Source organism: Schistosoma mansoni, assembly GCF_000237925.1.
Source record: "Schistosoma mansoni, WGS project CABG00000000 data, supercontig 0181, strain Puerto Rico, whole genome shotgun sequence".
Taxonomy (NCBI): Eukaryota; Metazoa; Platyhelminthes; class Trematoda; order Strigeidida; family Schistosomatidae; genus Schistosoma; species Schistosoma mansoni.
The window spans coordinates 375,250-393,467 of NW_017386065.1; the positions used below are offsets into that span (position 1 = coordinate 375,250).

The following is an 18,218-nucleotide window of genomic DNA, read 5'->3' on the forward strand; positions in this document are numbered from 1 at the left end:
TTACTAAGTGATTCTGTAACTTTGTATACAAATACATTTCATTGTCCCCATTGGTATGCTTGTTCATTACAATGGTATTGGGATGCATAAAAAGAATACAGTAAACTCACAAGTTCACGTGGAAATTATATTGAATGATTCACGATATGATTTGTATTGTAAACGGAAGAGAACAGAATAGTTATTATGTTCAAATCAACATGTAATCAAAGAATTGAAAGACCATTTCATGAAGAAATAGTCAAAATAGTGAAAAAAAGGTTCATTTCGAGTCTGTTGGTAACATAAAATATTTTGTAGATTATAGAGAAAACTACATTGAAAATAACCCTGTTAGGTGTATAATTTCTTAAGGACTAAGGTTCTAACGTGGAGGCATCGGTGATTCACTGCTGCTAGATACGGAGTCCCATCAAGCGAAAGCTTATTCTACTCCGCCAAGAACCATTCGAACCATTTATGAACCAATCAAAACTTAAATAGAGATCTGGCGCAGTTTCCAACTGGCAACTTCTTACTAGGTGTATAATCTTTATTTCACTGATAATTTTTTACAGGAAATATTGAAATTTATTTGTAGTGAACTTGTAGATAGATGTATAGAAACTGGAATTTGTGTTTCTACATTGCTCATGTACACTATGAACATTTATTGCATGGTTAATGTGTACGTATGGCAAGTATATATTTCATACAGCCTATACAATATTCATACCATTGACAAATGCAACTTCTGTGCTCATCAAAAATCTATACTACACTTTTCTCTAGCTTGTTTTTACTTCAAGGGTTACAATAAACTCACTTCAACGAACTTTCGAAACGTGTTTACGTTTTAGCACAATTATTTCTTTTGAATATAATAATTACCTTACTCTCTTCTCCGTTTACAACCCAAATCATATCTTTATTCATTCGATATAATTATCATGGATTATGTATCACACTAAATTACGGTAAATTATGATTAGCTCGATTTTCATTAACTTCAAAGTCCATAGTTCGACATCTTCAGAACTTTGTATATTCACTTTGCACAACTAACTGTATTATTCAAAATATCTCCGATGCTTAATTCAAGCGACAAAATGCGTAAGAATTTTCTATCGTAGGATAAACTTTATCGGCTTAATAACATATAACTAATATATCTTGTATAACAACTGATGCTTTGTATATATTTCTTGTAGTGTGTATTTTCCTGTTAATGTTAAGGACTGTCACTAGTCAGTCTTTGTTAGCATTTATGGATTCTGAACTGTCTCGAAACTGTCGTTTAGTTACAAGTTTTAAGACTGAGTAGTGGCTACCAGTTGGCTCTAGAATAAGCGTTTTATCCCATTTGGGACTCGGCATTTGAACTTCTACGTCGATACTCACACTCGATACAATTCACTTCAAACTCCAATGTGTTATCCACTGAGCTACTGGTAAAATACAAATAAAACACGTACTCGTTACATAAGATAGTTGAAATCTGGACTCAGTAATTCAGTGAATAACTCTTTGGCGATGGAAGCGAAGACGACTTAGTTGGAGTCTCAATGTGGAAATCAAACTTCGGGTCTAGGCACAATCAGCCGATGAGTTCCAAAGAGAACTAAGCGTTCATTCTAGATGTTACTGTGAGCTACTATTCACTTCCAATAAACAGTTCCTCTAAAGTTCTTAAAACATTTCGTTAATAAATTCATTAATTTGCTAGCAAAATCATTAAATTTATTGGCTGATAAGCTGCTCTGCCTTTAAAGGACTATTTACGAAAATGTAAGGAGCTCTAAGTGGTTACTAATGTCCTAAAATCATACAAAAAATTATTTGTATAACCCTCAATTCAATGATAATCAACGAGAACATTCATAAAAATTCTAATTGTTTATCAACCATATAAAAGGACTATGTCAAAAGATAACTCATGAATCATTATAAAATTAAACACTCCAATGGAACATGACAATAATTCTATTTTATCAACTAAAATGATACAATGGCAACTTCTCCATTTCTACACATAGATTTTCAATGTGTAAAATGATTTAGCAAGGAAAGAAAAAAAACGATTATACAAATGGCAAAGCGCAAACCTCAAAAAAAAAAAGAAAAAAATAATAAACATCTACAACTCAAGCCAACAATGAACCGATAATTTTCACTTGAACACGGCAAGAGTCCATTTTGAAGATTTTTCTTTATTGATTTATAAAAATGTAACTTATTGTCACATAAATGGGCTAATTTGCAAACACAGATAGATATAGAACATTTGCAACAACGGTGATCCTTACAATTGATGGGTATATTGTTGAAAAAAACACCAATCAACAAGTAAAATAAATAAACTTCACATTGAACAATGAGTAGAGATCAATGAATAACAATGAAAAGTCAACAAATTAAACACATAAAGCTAAACAAACACTCACTTTCAAAGAATAAGAAAAAAAGATAATCATTGAAATCAATTGAACTAATGAACCATAAAGAATAACAGATAAGAGTAAATGTTAAAATAACAGATCAAAACCAACTTCTTTGTGTTTTGATGTTTGATCCTTCATTCCCTACTTTATTCATAAGAAATTAAGCAACAACAACAAAAAAAAGAAGTAATTTAAAAGAAATACAAACTGTGCCAATAAAGTAAAACTTTATAGATCAAAAAAAAAGAAAAAAACAAACAAAACGGAGAACATTGAAAAGAAAGAGAAACTACACCCGGAAAAAAAAGTACACAAAAAACAATCAAACAAAAGAACTCTATGATGGTTCAGCTGTGAAGTACATAAAAAAAAGAATAATCAACTATTTCATTAGTAGTATCATCAAATACAACCCATAAATATTCAAACAATTCAACTTACATTTTAGATTCAAAGTTAAATTGAATAAAAAATAAAGAAAATTAAGCAAAAAACAAAAAAAAAAACAAAATCAAAGAGAATAAACATAGAAAAGGTAGATGTTATAAATCGTTGTGTATAGTTCAGTTCATGTTAATGTTTATTTATAGAATTGGTAGTTGAGTAGTTGAATTGAAAGAGAATATAGACGAATAAGTTATGAAGATCATCAGTCAACAGATTATTCCCGTTGAGATGTTTCACCGTTCAACATTTTTCTCGTTTTAAAATAAACTTATTGAAGAGAAGAAAAAAAGAAGCAATCAGTTAAATAGTGTACTTGAGTGTAGTTTCAAAAGAAAGAAACAATAAAACTTCATCAACAATCAATATGTCTTTAGCAACTATAGAGCTGAACTGTATGCATTTGTGTGTGTATATATATGTATATGTTTATGCAATTTTGAACAATTAGCACAGCATGAATATTGAGAAGTGAGAAGGTGGTGATCATTAGATAATCGCAGTTCACATGATGGGTTGATGAACTTAAAAACAAAAACAAAAAACACAAGCAAATATGACTTTTTTTTTTCAAAATTTTTGATGACACAATTCACCTTGTTCAACATGATTAATTTAATGAATGCAGTATAACATGTTTAAACAATTCAATAACGTTGAGTTTATTGCCGTATATTTTTTTCTTACGAACATTCAAAGTTCAACACGTAATCCTTCACATTCAAATATTGTATCACCAGCATTAAATTGAGTACTGCATAGATTAGCTGCAGGTAACAGACGAAAATGATTTGCTTTTAAACGATCAGAACCTTTTTGTTCATCTAATCGACCACATGGTGTTTCTAACCAACGTATCCATTCTTTTGGTTCATCTGTTGGAAGTATCGTTAAGGAGGCATCAGGTGAATTAGCATCACAACGACAAAGATATGGAACATCTAAAAAAAAAACAGAAAATAAACAGTGAATTAGTTTACACTCAGGGTATTTAGGAAAACTGTATTCTATTCAGCTGAAGATTCAAAATTCTGAGGATTTTTATGAATGTTATGAATATTGAAGACAATGACTAGATATTAAGGTTACCCAACCTCAATCTGCTTATTTAAAAGTTTAGTATCATGAAGTATGTTGTAAGGTCGCATTATTAAGAATGAAGTATGACTTTAACAGCCAACACTATCACTATCCTAAGTAAATATGTACTATCAATTTATGTTCTACCAATACATAGATAAAAAAAAGTTTTCTTTACATGGACTAATAATTGACAAAACATGCGGCTACACATAAGGAAGCAGCTACCACCATCAATCAATACAGAATAAGTATAACAATATCTATTCTACAATACAGATCACTATGAACGTGCAGGACTGAACACGGTATCATTTATACGATTGTACTGAATCTACGGAAAAGCGTACGCACATATCTCCTTTGTATTTCAGAAGCATTGGCGATGGATAAAATAAAACTATATATACGTGTACAGAACCAGTTAATATATGATAACGTTCTTTATTATCGCTCTAGTTCCCATTAGATTACTGAATTTTCTTTTACACACTACTTTATAATCTTTTTATATGCTGTATACTATCCCTTTTACCTCCAAGTCACATATTGTCTTATTCCTGATTTTTTTTATACATCCAACTATATCCTACTAGCATCCACTCGTTACATCCAACATTCATCCTATTGTCATGACCTTTAATCGATTCTTATTCTCATCTATAGCGACCTTGACTTATAGACGTAAAATCATAGTAAAATATTTCATTTTGTAATTGTGTCCTTAACCTTTAATCTCTCGTATATCCTATAACCTCTAGTCAATCTGATGACCCAGTTATTTAGCTAGCATCAATCAATCATTCACAGTAATCTATCATGTTGGTAATTATCTCTCAAAATCTGTTATATGCAAAGTTCTCAGAGCGATAGACCCCACAGTTATTCGGATTAAAACACTAGAGCTTTAAGTGTGAAAAAATACACCCAACTGTTTTCTTTTCTAGTAGTCACATCAAATGCAATAGTCATCTTAGACACAAGACAACTTAATTTGACTCTGATATTATCATTATTATTATTATTGACCTCTTAAGCAAATGCAGAATTTAATTAACGCCTAACCCACTTCACTATTTCTTACTTAATCCATACTTGTGTATACATAAAGTATTCTCCAAGTAAATATTCTATTCTACTATTGTAATCACTCCAAGTTATCAATATTTATTCTGATCATTAGCAGAGATGGATGGTGGCTAGCAAAGGAATCCATCGCTCGTATTTCGTCCTATCTGAGACTCGTCAACTGGATGTAGCTGTATCCCAGAGTTGATCTTCACTCTTGAATTCAAACCTAGTACCATTCGCTTCAAACGCTATCGCGTTATCCACTTAGGTACTGAGTGCATATAGTCACTTGCTTGTGCAACTCGATAAAGTTAAATTCATTTGTATTGGCCTCCAAATGCCCTGGTATGGCCGAGGGTGAGGAGAGTCAGCTCTCCTCCAAATGCTCTCACATGACCACACGTATACAGCCACTGACAGGGAAGTCCTACTCACTGTCTTCTCGTGGCGGGGGTGTTGTTTACGAAAGTGAGAGGACGAAAAGCGAATGTCCAGCGCTTTAACCGGGTTGGTGGACACGGAGGGTCCACCTAGGGGAGTTGGAAAACCCTGATTCCAAACCAATGGTGCACATGGACTCCAGTATCCTGAAGGAACAAATAGCATATGAACTAATCGTTGGTCACCGGGTCCCATGGGACTGCCTTGTGGATCAGACCTCAAGATGGAAGGCTCCGGATGTGGCCTCCTAAGAAAACTACTCACTTCGGTTTGGGCTCTCGGGCAGTATCACAGCCCACACAAAAATGAAGTGCCTTGTGTGGCACATATGTATTCGGTTCCCCTTTGTACCAATATTTATGTGTTCAAACAAATAAATACAAAAAAAAACATTTGTATTGGTTGTTTGAATCTTCTCATTAATGTTTAGGATTGCGATTGATCTATCACTTAGTGGCATATGTGAGGAATGCCTAGATTCTGTCTTACATCACAAGCATTATAAGCACAGATAGATGATAGCTTGCAGTGGAATTCAGTTTCTACTGTGAAATCACAGTTTCAACTGTCTCACAAACTTATTCAAGTTGACATTATATACTACTTATTTCAATATTATTAATTTTATCACATTTTACTCACAATTCTAAATAGATATACTGTAGTTTTTTTTAAAATCTATGTCTTATATTCAGGTATTCTTTTGGAACATTAATTTAGGAACCTGATGAAAAGCTATTGAAAAGAATATTCTTTATTCAGTTCATATATCTTTCTTATAATAAAATGAACATTTTAAACTACTCATAATCTATTTCGGTGATCATTATGAACTGGTAACTCCATGACTTCCATTCTTATATCAGTTCAGTCAGTCACAGCGTAGAACTTCGTACGCACGTACATCAGTTCGAGTTGCCATACCACATTAGCACAGAGATGTAGTTGTCGATTCAAATCCCATAACGGTAGAAGTAGTAAGAGTATAAGCAGTAATCCGAAAGATTCAGTCAGTCAGTCAGTCAGCGACAACGTAGGACCAGGCACATATATGCATCGGTCCAAGTTGCCATACCTCGTTAGCACAACAAGATCAACACCGGATTCATAGAAGTAATTAATTTAGTGGTGGTAGTATATAAAGAAAGGTTGTATATAAGGATATAGTATAGGAAGGAAAAAGTTATGAAGCAATTTTTATCTCAAGGTTTAAGGGAAGATAAAGAGTGTATACACCTACGTCATTGTGATCGATTCTGAGCCATGTCACACAGAGTCTCCAACCATTTATTACGATAGTCACGCGGACCCCAACCAGGTAGTCTGCATCTACCAACATGGCTCAGACTAGAAGTTAGTGACTTCAAGCACTGATGCCATGTTTTGGTTTGGCCGCCCCTAACTCTTTTCCAACCATCGCCTACACTGGTCAACATTGCGCGTCGTGGTAATCGGTGTTAAGGCATACGTAACACGTGGCCCAATCATCTCAGTCGATGAAGATTCATGATCTCATCAACTGATTTACCATCATTCCCTAATACCCTGCGTCTAACCTCACTATTACTTACCCGGTTATCCCAGCAGATACGAGCAATATTTCTAAGGCATCTGTGGTCAAATACTAGTAACCTACGAGTATCTTCTACTCTTAATGGCCATGTTTCGCAGCCGTAAAGTAGAACAGAACGAACTGATGCGCAGTATACTCGTCCCTTAATTGATAGACGGAGATCTCGTCTTCGCCATAGGTGACGTAAGTTGGCAAAAGCCAAACGAGCTTTTTGAATCCGTGCTGAGATTTCGTCAGACACCAACCCATTAGGGCTGGTCAGACTTCCAAGATAAGTGAAGTTGTCCACGCGTTCGACTACTTCACTCCCTATCCTTAGTTCAGGTGTTGACGCAGGCCAGTCCTGGAGTAACAATTTACATTTGGATGGGGAGAAACGCATCCCAAACATCCTGGCATTATTACTGAGTTCCAACAGAAGACTCTGCATTTTGTCAGTGTCTTCACCAAACAGGATGTTATTCAAGGAGTATAATCCAATGAAATAAATTTAGAAAGAGAAAAAAGATAGAGATATGAAGAATTCAGAAGATTAGAATTTGGTAGAACACAAAGAGTGGATGCACCTTCGCCATTGCAAACGATTTTGAGTCATATCATTCAAGGTTTCTAACCATCGATTGCTATGATCTCGTGAATCCTAACCAGATAGTCTACACCTACCAGCGTGGCTTAGTCCAATTGTCAGTGACTTCATGGATTTGTGCCACGTTTTGGTCTGGCCGCTATGATATTGATGAATAAATTTTGTTGATTATATGATCATCTCATATACATACTACTACTTATGTAACTTTTAATAATAAAATCAATAAAAAGAGAATTTTCTTTGCCAAATAAATACTGGATTCCATTACACAGGTAATTACAATATCTCTCTCTCTATCTATCTATCTATCTGTTAAAACTTGGAATAAATTAGAATAATAAGGAAATATAATACGAATAAAAAAGGATTTTACTAAAGACATGTATGTTATACATATATTCACAAATATGTACATGTAATACCGAAAAAAATGGAATGATCGAACACCCACACAAACATACACACAGAGAGAATGACCAATGTTTAATAGAATGCCAAAATGAAAATATCGATCCACTAATACTAATCGAGGCTTTTTTTATTATTTCAATTATGAATACTGTGATACATCAAGACTTGTAGTTCATTATTACATTGACAGATATGCAATGCTACCGCAGTGAATATAAATTAACCACGATCTTGGATAATAGTGATTTAGATAAATGACGAACAATCCATCTTGAATCTAGTCACTAGTGAGCATATGATTATTATCAGAAATGGGGATTTGGGGAGATTGTAGCAATTTTCATAACTGAATTCATGAGTCGATCTAAGCTAGATCACCATTGAATAGAATATTTATGTATTGACTTATCATTCACTTACCATCTGGATTCCATTTTGTTTTAGCTGTAATTAATGCTTCAGCGATATTAGGGTGTAATGCTTCGCCGGATAAAATGTATAATTTTGCTCGAACACGAATGAAAAACTCCACCATTAAAGATTGTGGTACACGAACAAGATAACTAGGAACCCAAATAACATCAAGATAAACTGGTGGTCCAGGTGGTAGAGTTGAATCATCTAATATGGAAGAAATAAAAAGACCATCAATTTTGTATACAGATAAAAAAAAACAGTGTTATAATTTACGTAAGTTGATTGTATCCTAAATAACCATGATTGGAAACTTGTCTAACAGGATTAGACAGCCCAAACGATGTATACATACAACAACATTTCAGTGGTGACAGCCACATATGAGTAAGAAGAGGGGGAAAGGGACAATTGTGTCTTAACAGAAGACAATTCAAATATCAAATTTCACAGCATTTATAGAAAAATAACCCATAGGAACAGGTGTGAATTACTGGGCTTGATAATTTTGAAGCATGATAGATTACAATCATAAGTGTTGCTGTAGTAACAACAAATCACGGTAATACTGATTTGTAATAAACTTGAAAAACAAATATTATGTAATTTCAATCATTCTTTCGATTTCAACAGTCGTAGAAATTGTGTACAAGTATCCATTGGATTAATTTATTCAAATAGTAAAACAAATCTCTGGAAAACATCAAGATGACAATGGAAAATAGACAATTCATCTCATATGAGTTATTTACTCATAATTTATGATTATTTTAGTGATTTTAATAAAAGAAACCTGCAACTTATGTGATGTAGATCAACGTTCAATGTTTTTGTTGGACTGCATCTATCTATTCTCCATTCTATTTTTATGCAAGTCATTATTGCACTCGGAAGTAGGTAGTGGATGGGGTATGATTTACATCTCATTCAATGAGAATCCACATTCTTATTAATAAATTATTTCATTTCTAAATAGTATCTTATAGTAGACATCTTAATTAATAATGGCTTTACTCAGTATAATATTTTTGGTACAATATAGAATTCTCAACACAAAACATTTCAACAAGTTTCCTTTTCATAATTCTTGATCGATCCTGATGATAAATATTGAGCAGTCTCCAGTTAGAAGTTAGCAGTTCAGTCAATTGACATATAAATTATGTACATTCTTTTCAATGCATATTAGCAGCAACCACGATATCTTTGACTGTACTTTTTTGTAATTTGTACAACGAAAGGTTGTAAACTTTTCATAGATGCACCTGAATAGGTTTTGAGACCAACAGACATAATGATATGTTAAAACAAACAAAGAAGATAACTTGTTAAAATATCTAGATGACAGGAACAGGTTTTCCCAATATTCAAGCAGGCCGTTGTTCGTAAATCACATTTTAAAATGTGCTCCTATTGAGATTATCTATGCCATGAGTAAAATGAATTGAGAAGTGCCATGTGATTACCAAAAAAACACAATGACAATGGTGATAATTGGACAGCCGTATTAATTTGAACGCGTAAATGTTACATATTTAGGTCTTCAAATGACATTAGATAATTCGGCGATTTATCCCTACCATGATATGTTGGGATATTTTATGTATTAATCCCTTAAGTTGATGGCATAATTTTTATCCATCCGAAAGTGTAATACCTTTACCGCCTATATTTATGACGCAACACACTATTCTAATTTTCTAGTTCTATCTCATGACAAAACGGAATGATTTAAGTTAAGACAAGTAGTAACAAGAGCGTGATATCATACAACAATGGGATTTACAGTTAACTTATTACTGATTGGTGACTATTGTCATGTTCAGCTAGTCCTTTTGTTTAGTTCAAACCCACCAGTAAGTACCAATGTTCCAAAAATTACAGGTTCTCCACGCTTACACGAAACGCCAAGGCAAGGGTTTTCTGTTGGCTAACTCCAACCACTTAACAACTTATTCAACCCATATGTCTGATTTTCATAGTATAGAAAAGAAATACTCATATAATTTTAAAACTATAAATTTTATTCTCACAATGATGTACAATTTCATCATTAAGGAAATCACCAATGTGCATCACCACTCAATCCCTAACTTGGAATCCGGAAGGGAAGCGAAAAAGAGGAAGGCCAAAGAACACACTACACCGGGAAATAGAAGTAGATATGAAAAGGATGAATAGCAACTGGAAAGAACTGGAAAGGAAGGTTCAGGACAGAGTTGGATGGAGAATGCTGGTGAGCGGCCTATGCTCCTCGACGAGGGGTAACAGGCGTAAGTATGTAAGTAAGTAAGTTTCATCTACAATTACCTAGTCGAAAGATGCTTCAACGACTAACCATAGTAACAATATCTATTAAACTGATTGATCAAACATATTTTTTTCGCAAACAAACCTAATACTACTTACAAACCTCTTTAAGGCAATAATTTAAGTTGCACAGATAGTCCAATTCACTATGAGCGTATATAATCAATCAAAATATAACATAGAAGACACAGCTTTTATTTCAATAAAATATTCATTTCTACTTATAAACAAGCAAGGAGCAGTGACTAAATGCAAAAATAATATTCGGCTACATGGTTTCGATTTCTTTTTCTACTATTAAAATCTCTCTCAGTCTACCCCCCTCCCTCGGGCTAAGGATTCGGCCTTGTTCCACGCAGGGGGAAAATAAACAAATCCAAGACATTAACCTTTCTATTGATTAATAATGAAAATATGCCATGGTAATATAAATAGTAATAACGCTAATAATAGTAATGAAAGGATAGGAATAGTAAACTAATTACTGACAACGACTGATAATGAAAAGAATGCGTAACACGCCACTGTTATCACTATTATCCGTATTACCATCAGATCTACCGACATAATAACATACGTACACCTACACATACAAACTGATATCAAAAGATACATACAAGTATCTGAGAGAGATGGGGGAAATAAGAGATCACCTTGTGGTGCTGCTGTTATAAACACGAGTAAAAAAATAGTGGAGTGACAGTGTGGTATTCAGTCAAAAATAATACAATACACATTTTATATCACAGACTGACTTGGGCTAGATGTATATTAAAAACGGTCGAACCCCTGAATCTTCTCGTCTCATATGGCGTATGCTAACCTTAGATTATTAAGTTTGCATCCAATGTATCACATTTTCGACTTCATTCAATTCTCGATATTCAGAAGACATCATCAATTAATATTGGCTTTATTAGTTTCACGCTTGATATAGCTGGAATTTACTGATCGCCACTTCACTCAATGAAACTTCAGGAAGTAAATATGATTATGGTTGTGTGTGGATAGCTGAGGAATCTTATATTTGAACGAAATAGTTGTTCAGTAACTAACTATTCCCAGAAGAAATTTTCTGTTTTAAGTCATTATTCCAAACAATGATGACAAAACAAACGAGAAATCGAACGAATAAATGATCATCAATCATAATCAATATAATGACGTAATTGACTCACCAGTAGTTAATGTCTTCCCACTTGTATCAGCTGATCGTACACGTTTAGTTAAATTCGTTTGTTGATGTACTATAATGGTAAAATAAATATAATAATCGAGATGTAATTTTTATGACATCAGTAAATCATTGAAAAGTGGAAAAATTGAACTAGAATGACTGAATAATTACGAGCAGAGAAATTAGATTTTCTGATGTTTCGTGACTCAATGTAAGCAACTTCTTCAGAGAATAAATAACCAAATCAAAATTAATCCAAGTTTAAATAGTACAACAGAACAACACTAATATTATGTGGTCAATAAAAAAAACAGGTCTGAATAAATCAACGTCATGTCATTTCATTCAAAGTGATTCATAAGAAAAAATCCCCTTCATGTCAACATAGAAATGCGTTTACAATTTAGGTTGTGTTGACTGTGATCCTTGTATATTGGAGAGTCATCGAGCCAAAGAACATATTAAGTACACAAAGAAACCACTTGATGATCCTGTAGAACTGAATAGATTTCAAATTAAATCGGCAATAACAGTTCACGCCATTTTCACCAACTACCAAATCGATTTCAATAATATCAAAATGCTAGAAAAAGTTTTTTACAATTACAGAGAAAGGATAGTAGCTGAAGCGTTCCATATAGTGCTTAATCCTACTGTTCTCAATAGAAAACAAGGCCTTACCACACATCCAACTTGGACTATCTATCCTAGTCACCTAGTCTGATATAATTCGCGATTCACATTAGAATCTTACAATTTAAACTCTATCCTTTGTCGCCATAAAGGTCACACATTTTTCATCCTTAACAGTGCACACATACAAATTTACATACATGTCGCTTATGAATCACCTTGACCGAAATGACATGACATTGATTTATTTAGACCTGTTTTCTTGATTGACCACATAATATTCGTGTTGTTCCTATGTACTATTTAAACTTGGATTAATGTTAATTTGGCCATTTATTCTTTGAAGTAGTGGATAACACTGAGTAACAAAACGTCAGAAAATCTAATTTCTCTACTCATTGGGATATTATAAATATATTAATTTATTTATAACGATCTACCCAATGCTCAATTTATTCGAAATTACCAAGTCAAACCTTGGTAATGATACCTATAAAAAATTACAAGTGGATAACGCGATGGTGTTTGAAGCCGACGGTACCGGGTTTGAGTACCAGAGTGAACATCAACTCTGTGATGCAGGTACATACAACTGACGAGTCGCAAATAGGACGAAACGCGCTTCAAACTGTATTCTTTTCTCCTCAAGGTTGTTTAAAAACGAAGTTTTATTTGTCAATTTATTAACAGGTCAACTACTCATAAACATACACTTAATTAGTTGACATAGGTTAGTTAAGTAGTGAATATACGAAATGGGTTACATAAAATCATAACAAACAAAAATCTAACAAATTTTCATTCTAATTTTCAGATTTGTTTTTCATCATTAAAAATAAACTGTTGACAGCAGAAACACCTCATTAATTCACACACACGCCGAATACGAGACAGAAAAGTCACCGACAACTTCATATCTCGCTGAGCTAAAATCTAATGGTTTATGTTCCCAACTTAAATTTAATTTCGATATAAAAAGTGACAAATCAGTACAAGACAGTCGTTTCCAACTTATATACAGATCATAATGAAAGTTATACAACAACAATAACAACCTAAAAAGGATTCTCCAGGAAATGTAAATTCTTTATGATGATTAAGTAAATCAAAAAAAATTGTAATTCAATGAACAACTTAGTTCATCAATGAATCAAAACTGTACTGCATTGAAATTTTCCAAAGACAAAAAAATTGGTTTAGTCATTCATGTAATACAATCACATACAAAGTAAATACAATTTTTGTTATGTCACATTTGTTTACTCAAACCATTTTTTTTTGTAAAATCTGAATGACAATATTGACTCAGTAACCGATTGATTTGGAATGTTACATTTTAAGAAATTCATTGAATATAATTAAATATACAAAACACTGAAAAAAAGAAGGGTGGGTAATTGAATAAATAATAAAAAATTATGCAGATATTTGGTTACTTAGTGACTTTATTACGATTAGTATCAATATCACCATAGTTATATCCGAAAACGAAGAATAAATGATTAAGTGACTGCCAGGAATTATTTATCGAATATTATTGTATATAGGCTGGATTCCGTAAGGATCCGTAGTGCATAGACCAAATTGCGATATTACGGATCATCGTCGAACAATCAGTTAAGTGAAACTCTTTGTTTGAGTTTACACACCATTATGGTCATTAATCTCCTAACCTATTCAGGTGTGTTTCTCAAAAGTGTACAACCTTTCGTTGTACAAGTTACAAAAAGAGGAAGACGAAAGGACACATTGCACCAGGAATTGGAGGCAAACGTCAAACGAATGAATAGAACTTGGAAACAAGTGGAAAGGAGAGCCCAGGAGAGAACAGGTTGAAGACTCTTATTCAGTGACCTTTGCTCCACAAGGAGTAAAAGGAGAAATTAAGTAGTTTTGTCACATGTTTTTGAAACTAACATGACGAGATGAATGGAAAAGAAGTCGAAATAACGATACATTTAAGATAATGAGATAAAAGGAACATTGAGAATATAGTTCAAGAAGAATTAATGAAAGTGTGAGCTACTGTGACTTGATAATGTTACATAAGTTTTTCAATCATGTTAACCGAAACTAGATAGTCTACAAATACTAACACGATTCAAAGCAAAACCGATGATTACATAACTGGTCTCATATTTTCTAGCCTACTCCTACCCAGTCGGTAAAGAATCATAACGTCACCAAACAATATATTATCGTCATTTAATATTGTTTATCTAATCTTAGCATTGATCACTCGATTGTTCTACCGTACGTGGGCAATCCTTCCAAGATATTTGCGGTGAATTACTAGTAACCTGAGCAGGCCTTCCAATTTCAAAGGCCACATTTCACAACTGGTTTCTGGGAAGTATTTCCCCCTTTTAATTAGGTAGACGGATGTCCCTTTTTGTCAATGGTGGCTCAAACTAGCTGATCTCAATCGAGATTTCCGAATCTATCTCGAGATATAATTAACCGGTAAGTCACCAAGACTGATGAAACTTCCAAAATGAGTGTAAAATACTTCATATTTTGTAAATTCACTTAGTATTGTTTGTTTTAATCTTCCCATTGATGTTTAGGACTGCAACTGGTCAGCCTTTAATTGGCATATGTGCATACTGTGCGTATTGCCTCGATACAGCTTAAATTCACAAGCATTGTAAGCGAAGATGGATAGTGCCTAGCAGTGGAATCCAGTTTGACTCTCGTTTCGTCCTATTTAGGACTCGTCAGCTGGATGTGCCTGCATCTCAGAGTTGATGTTCAGTCATATTTTGTTACTTAAATTAGGAATATATGTGTTAAGTGAATCTAGTTTCATACTACTATGATCATACACTACAATATTCAATTTATATCGTTCCTCTCACTCTCGATCAATCTGAAAATAACTTGTTCTGGGATGACACAGCAACGGGAGAAAAAAAACACAAAATACAAACATTGCATAGTGAATCGAAATAGAAAAAAATAACCCAAACAAATTGATCAACAATAGACAGAACATATAAAAATCACTTTAAAAGATAAAAGTCATGACAACTCATCATTTTTCAAAATTCATTTAGAGATGAATGTTAAAGAATAGAATAATAAAAAAATAATAATGAAAATCCACTGCATTTCCCTATGTATACATGGTCTCATTTGACATACACATGTATTGGTTGTATGCAAAATGCTGACTGTATATAATTGAAAAAGTATATTTGAATAAATCATTGTTCAAATAACAGGTTGCTGCAGTACTACTACTACTACTACTACTACCCGTTTTTGTGTTTTGTCGGAAAAAAAAGAAACCAAAAACAATCATGGAAACGACTTTTTTTATTTTAATGATTTTACCATGGTTTATTTTTCATTTCCAAGGTGTAATCATGTGTACAAATTGAATTAGAAATGGATAAATTACAGAGAAACAAGTTAAACAGACATAAACAAATAGATTTATAGAGAGATGGACAGGTGATTATGATTAAATAAGATAAATAAAGACACATTAATCATTCATATAGACAAACATACAAATACAGAAATATTCATACATACACACACACATACACACTCCCCCCCATAAGCTTAATTACACACATACACACACAAAGGGATAGACTATAGCAACAAACACACATGTATAAATAGACAGAAATCAATATGGTGCTGACTAATCAAAATAACAATAACAATGAAACGTTTTTTTTTAATTACCATGACTATTCCACGTTATTCTAATTCACTTGCAAAGAGGTTTTTTTAAAATCAAATTAATGAATAGGACTTTTTCATAAACTAATTATTTCACTTTTGTTAAGAGTGATGATTGCAATTTCAATCCAGGCAAACTGATAAGTGCAAACGCAAGTATACACACACACACACAAAGACAGACATACAAATATATACAGTACAAGACTGAATGAAAAGAACTGAACCCTGTCATTACTTAGTAGCAACAAATCAAATTTACATCCAACTTACTAATACGGACGAATATTCCTCTTTATTAAATTAAAACATACTGTAAATCAAGTCCCAGTAGACAGTTACTTTCATTCTAGTTTCATCAAACAACTGAAGTATAAGTAATAATGATTCAACAAACGGTCAATGTTAAACACATAAGATAATTGTTTATTAGTTTAAGTGACCATCACCATCACCACCACACATCATTTAAGGAAAACCAAATAGATTTCGAGATAATAGTAGCATAATATGCTCAAGGTAAAAAAAAAACATGAAGAGAAGAGTTTTAAAAAACCAGATGCAACAATATTCAAATTCCAGATCTCGCAAAAGAAAATAGAACACATCTGTTTGGATGACTTCGAGAAACACGAGGAAGCCTCCAGAGGCTCTAAAGTAACTGGAGAGTTTTCATCCAATTACAGCCTGTGAGGGCTTTCAAGAACATTTACGTGGCATGCTACGATTGGATGATAACATAATTTGGCTGATGTAATAGCCAAAGCTAAAAACTGTAAATATTCTTTTTTTCTGTACATTTTTGATTCTTATCTAATAATCACTTCCTCTACTTTTTCCGTCTTCTGATTTGCGATTGTGGGGTTTGAATGCGTTTGAATGCCGCTAGTTGTATATCGTATTCTTCCGTAATAAAGTAGTGGACGTAACAACATCTGCTTTATCGCCAACAGATTTTAGTGTCAATTGATGGTTTCCACAAGAAATCATGACCAATACATTGACCTAAAAAATTTTTTTCTTGAGTTGACTTGATGACAACATAACTAGCAGGCTCCATAGTATGTTTTTGTTAATCTATTCGACTCAGCTTTAGTAGGTATCCAATTATTTATTCCCAAAACAGTAGCATATCCAAGAATGTTCAGACTTTAAAAAAATAAAAAAACTACATCATCGTGTTGAGTAAAACTACAAGAATGAATTCAGAAACATTTTAGAGAATCGAGATAGTCTCTCTAAATTAGTTGTCACCCCATTCAAATATTTCTAGTCTAAAAACCTAATAATTCTCAATAAGTTTAATCATTTTTTTCGACTTCCTATCTAGAATGTTATACTACTTATAACAAAATAAAATAAAAAAGATAAACATAATCATAAACTTGCATTTTGAATGATTTGTAATTGGTGGAACTGGTGCTGGTAGACCTAGTGGATGACCCCAAGTTTTCAATGGATCAAATGTTTCTTCAGTTGGACTACAATGAGGTGATGTATTCTGATTTATATCGTGTAAAAATTGATCTTTATCGACGAAAAATTTCCCAAAGTTTTCCATATCTTTAGATGGAGTAGCGGTAGTGGTAGATGTAGCAGATGGTGGTGGGGTTGTAGTCATAATCATATATGAATGTTCTTCATTTTCTTCTCCATGACAAGAATGTGTCATGTGTGCCGCTTTCATATATTCACTTTCTAAATTTTTTGAACAGAAATTTGAAAAGTTGATATCATCAATGTCTGTCTCTGAAAGATAGCGAGTATTACTCTTATTCCACTGATTCTGATGACTTTCATCTAAATATAGAGTACACAAAATAAAACAATAAATTACTGATTTTCAACATTGTCTTACAAAAAGATAAAGTAATGATTCAATTTTATTCCAATATACAGATATTTAGAGAGGAAACATCTTAATAGACAAACAGAACTTCACCAGAATATGACTCGATA

At 33.0% G+C, this 18,218-nt stretch overlaps 1 protein-coding gene across 1 annotated transcript in view; it reads right to left on the reverse strand.

Annotated features, from left to right (window-relative positions):
• Positions 1–1,945: 1,945 nt before the first annotated feature.
• Positions 1,946–18,218, reverse strand: part of Smp_166030 (erythrocyte membrane protein, putative) — a gene marked incomplete at its 5' end in the record, with an annotated part of 37,895 nt that continues 21,622 nt past the window's right edge. Inside the window, 4 exons of the mRNA XM_018795154.1 lie at positions 1,946–3,805; positions 8,450–8,650; positions 11,932–12,000; positions 17,610–18,059. Coding sequence (XP_018647000.1) covers positions 3,558–3,805; positions 8,450–8,650; positions 11,932–12,000; positions 17,610–18,059 — 968 coding nt within the window. The 3' untranslated portion in view covers positions 1,946–3,557. The remainder of the gene's footprint in view (positions 3,806–8,449; positions 8,651–11,931; positions 12,001–17,609; positions 18,060–18,218) is intronic.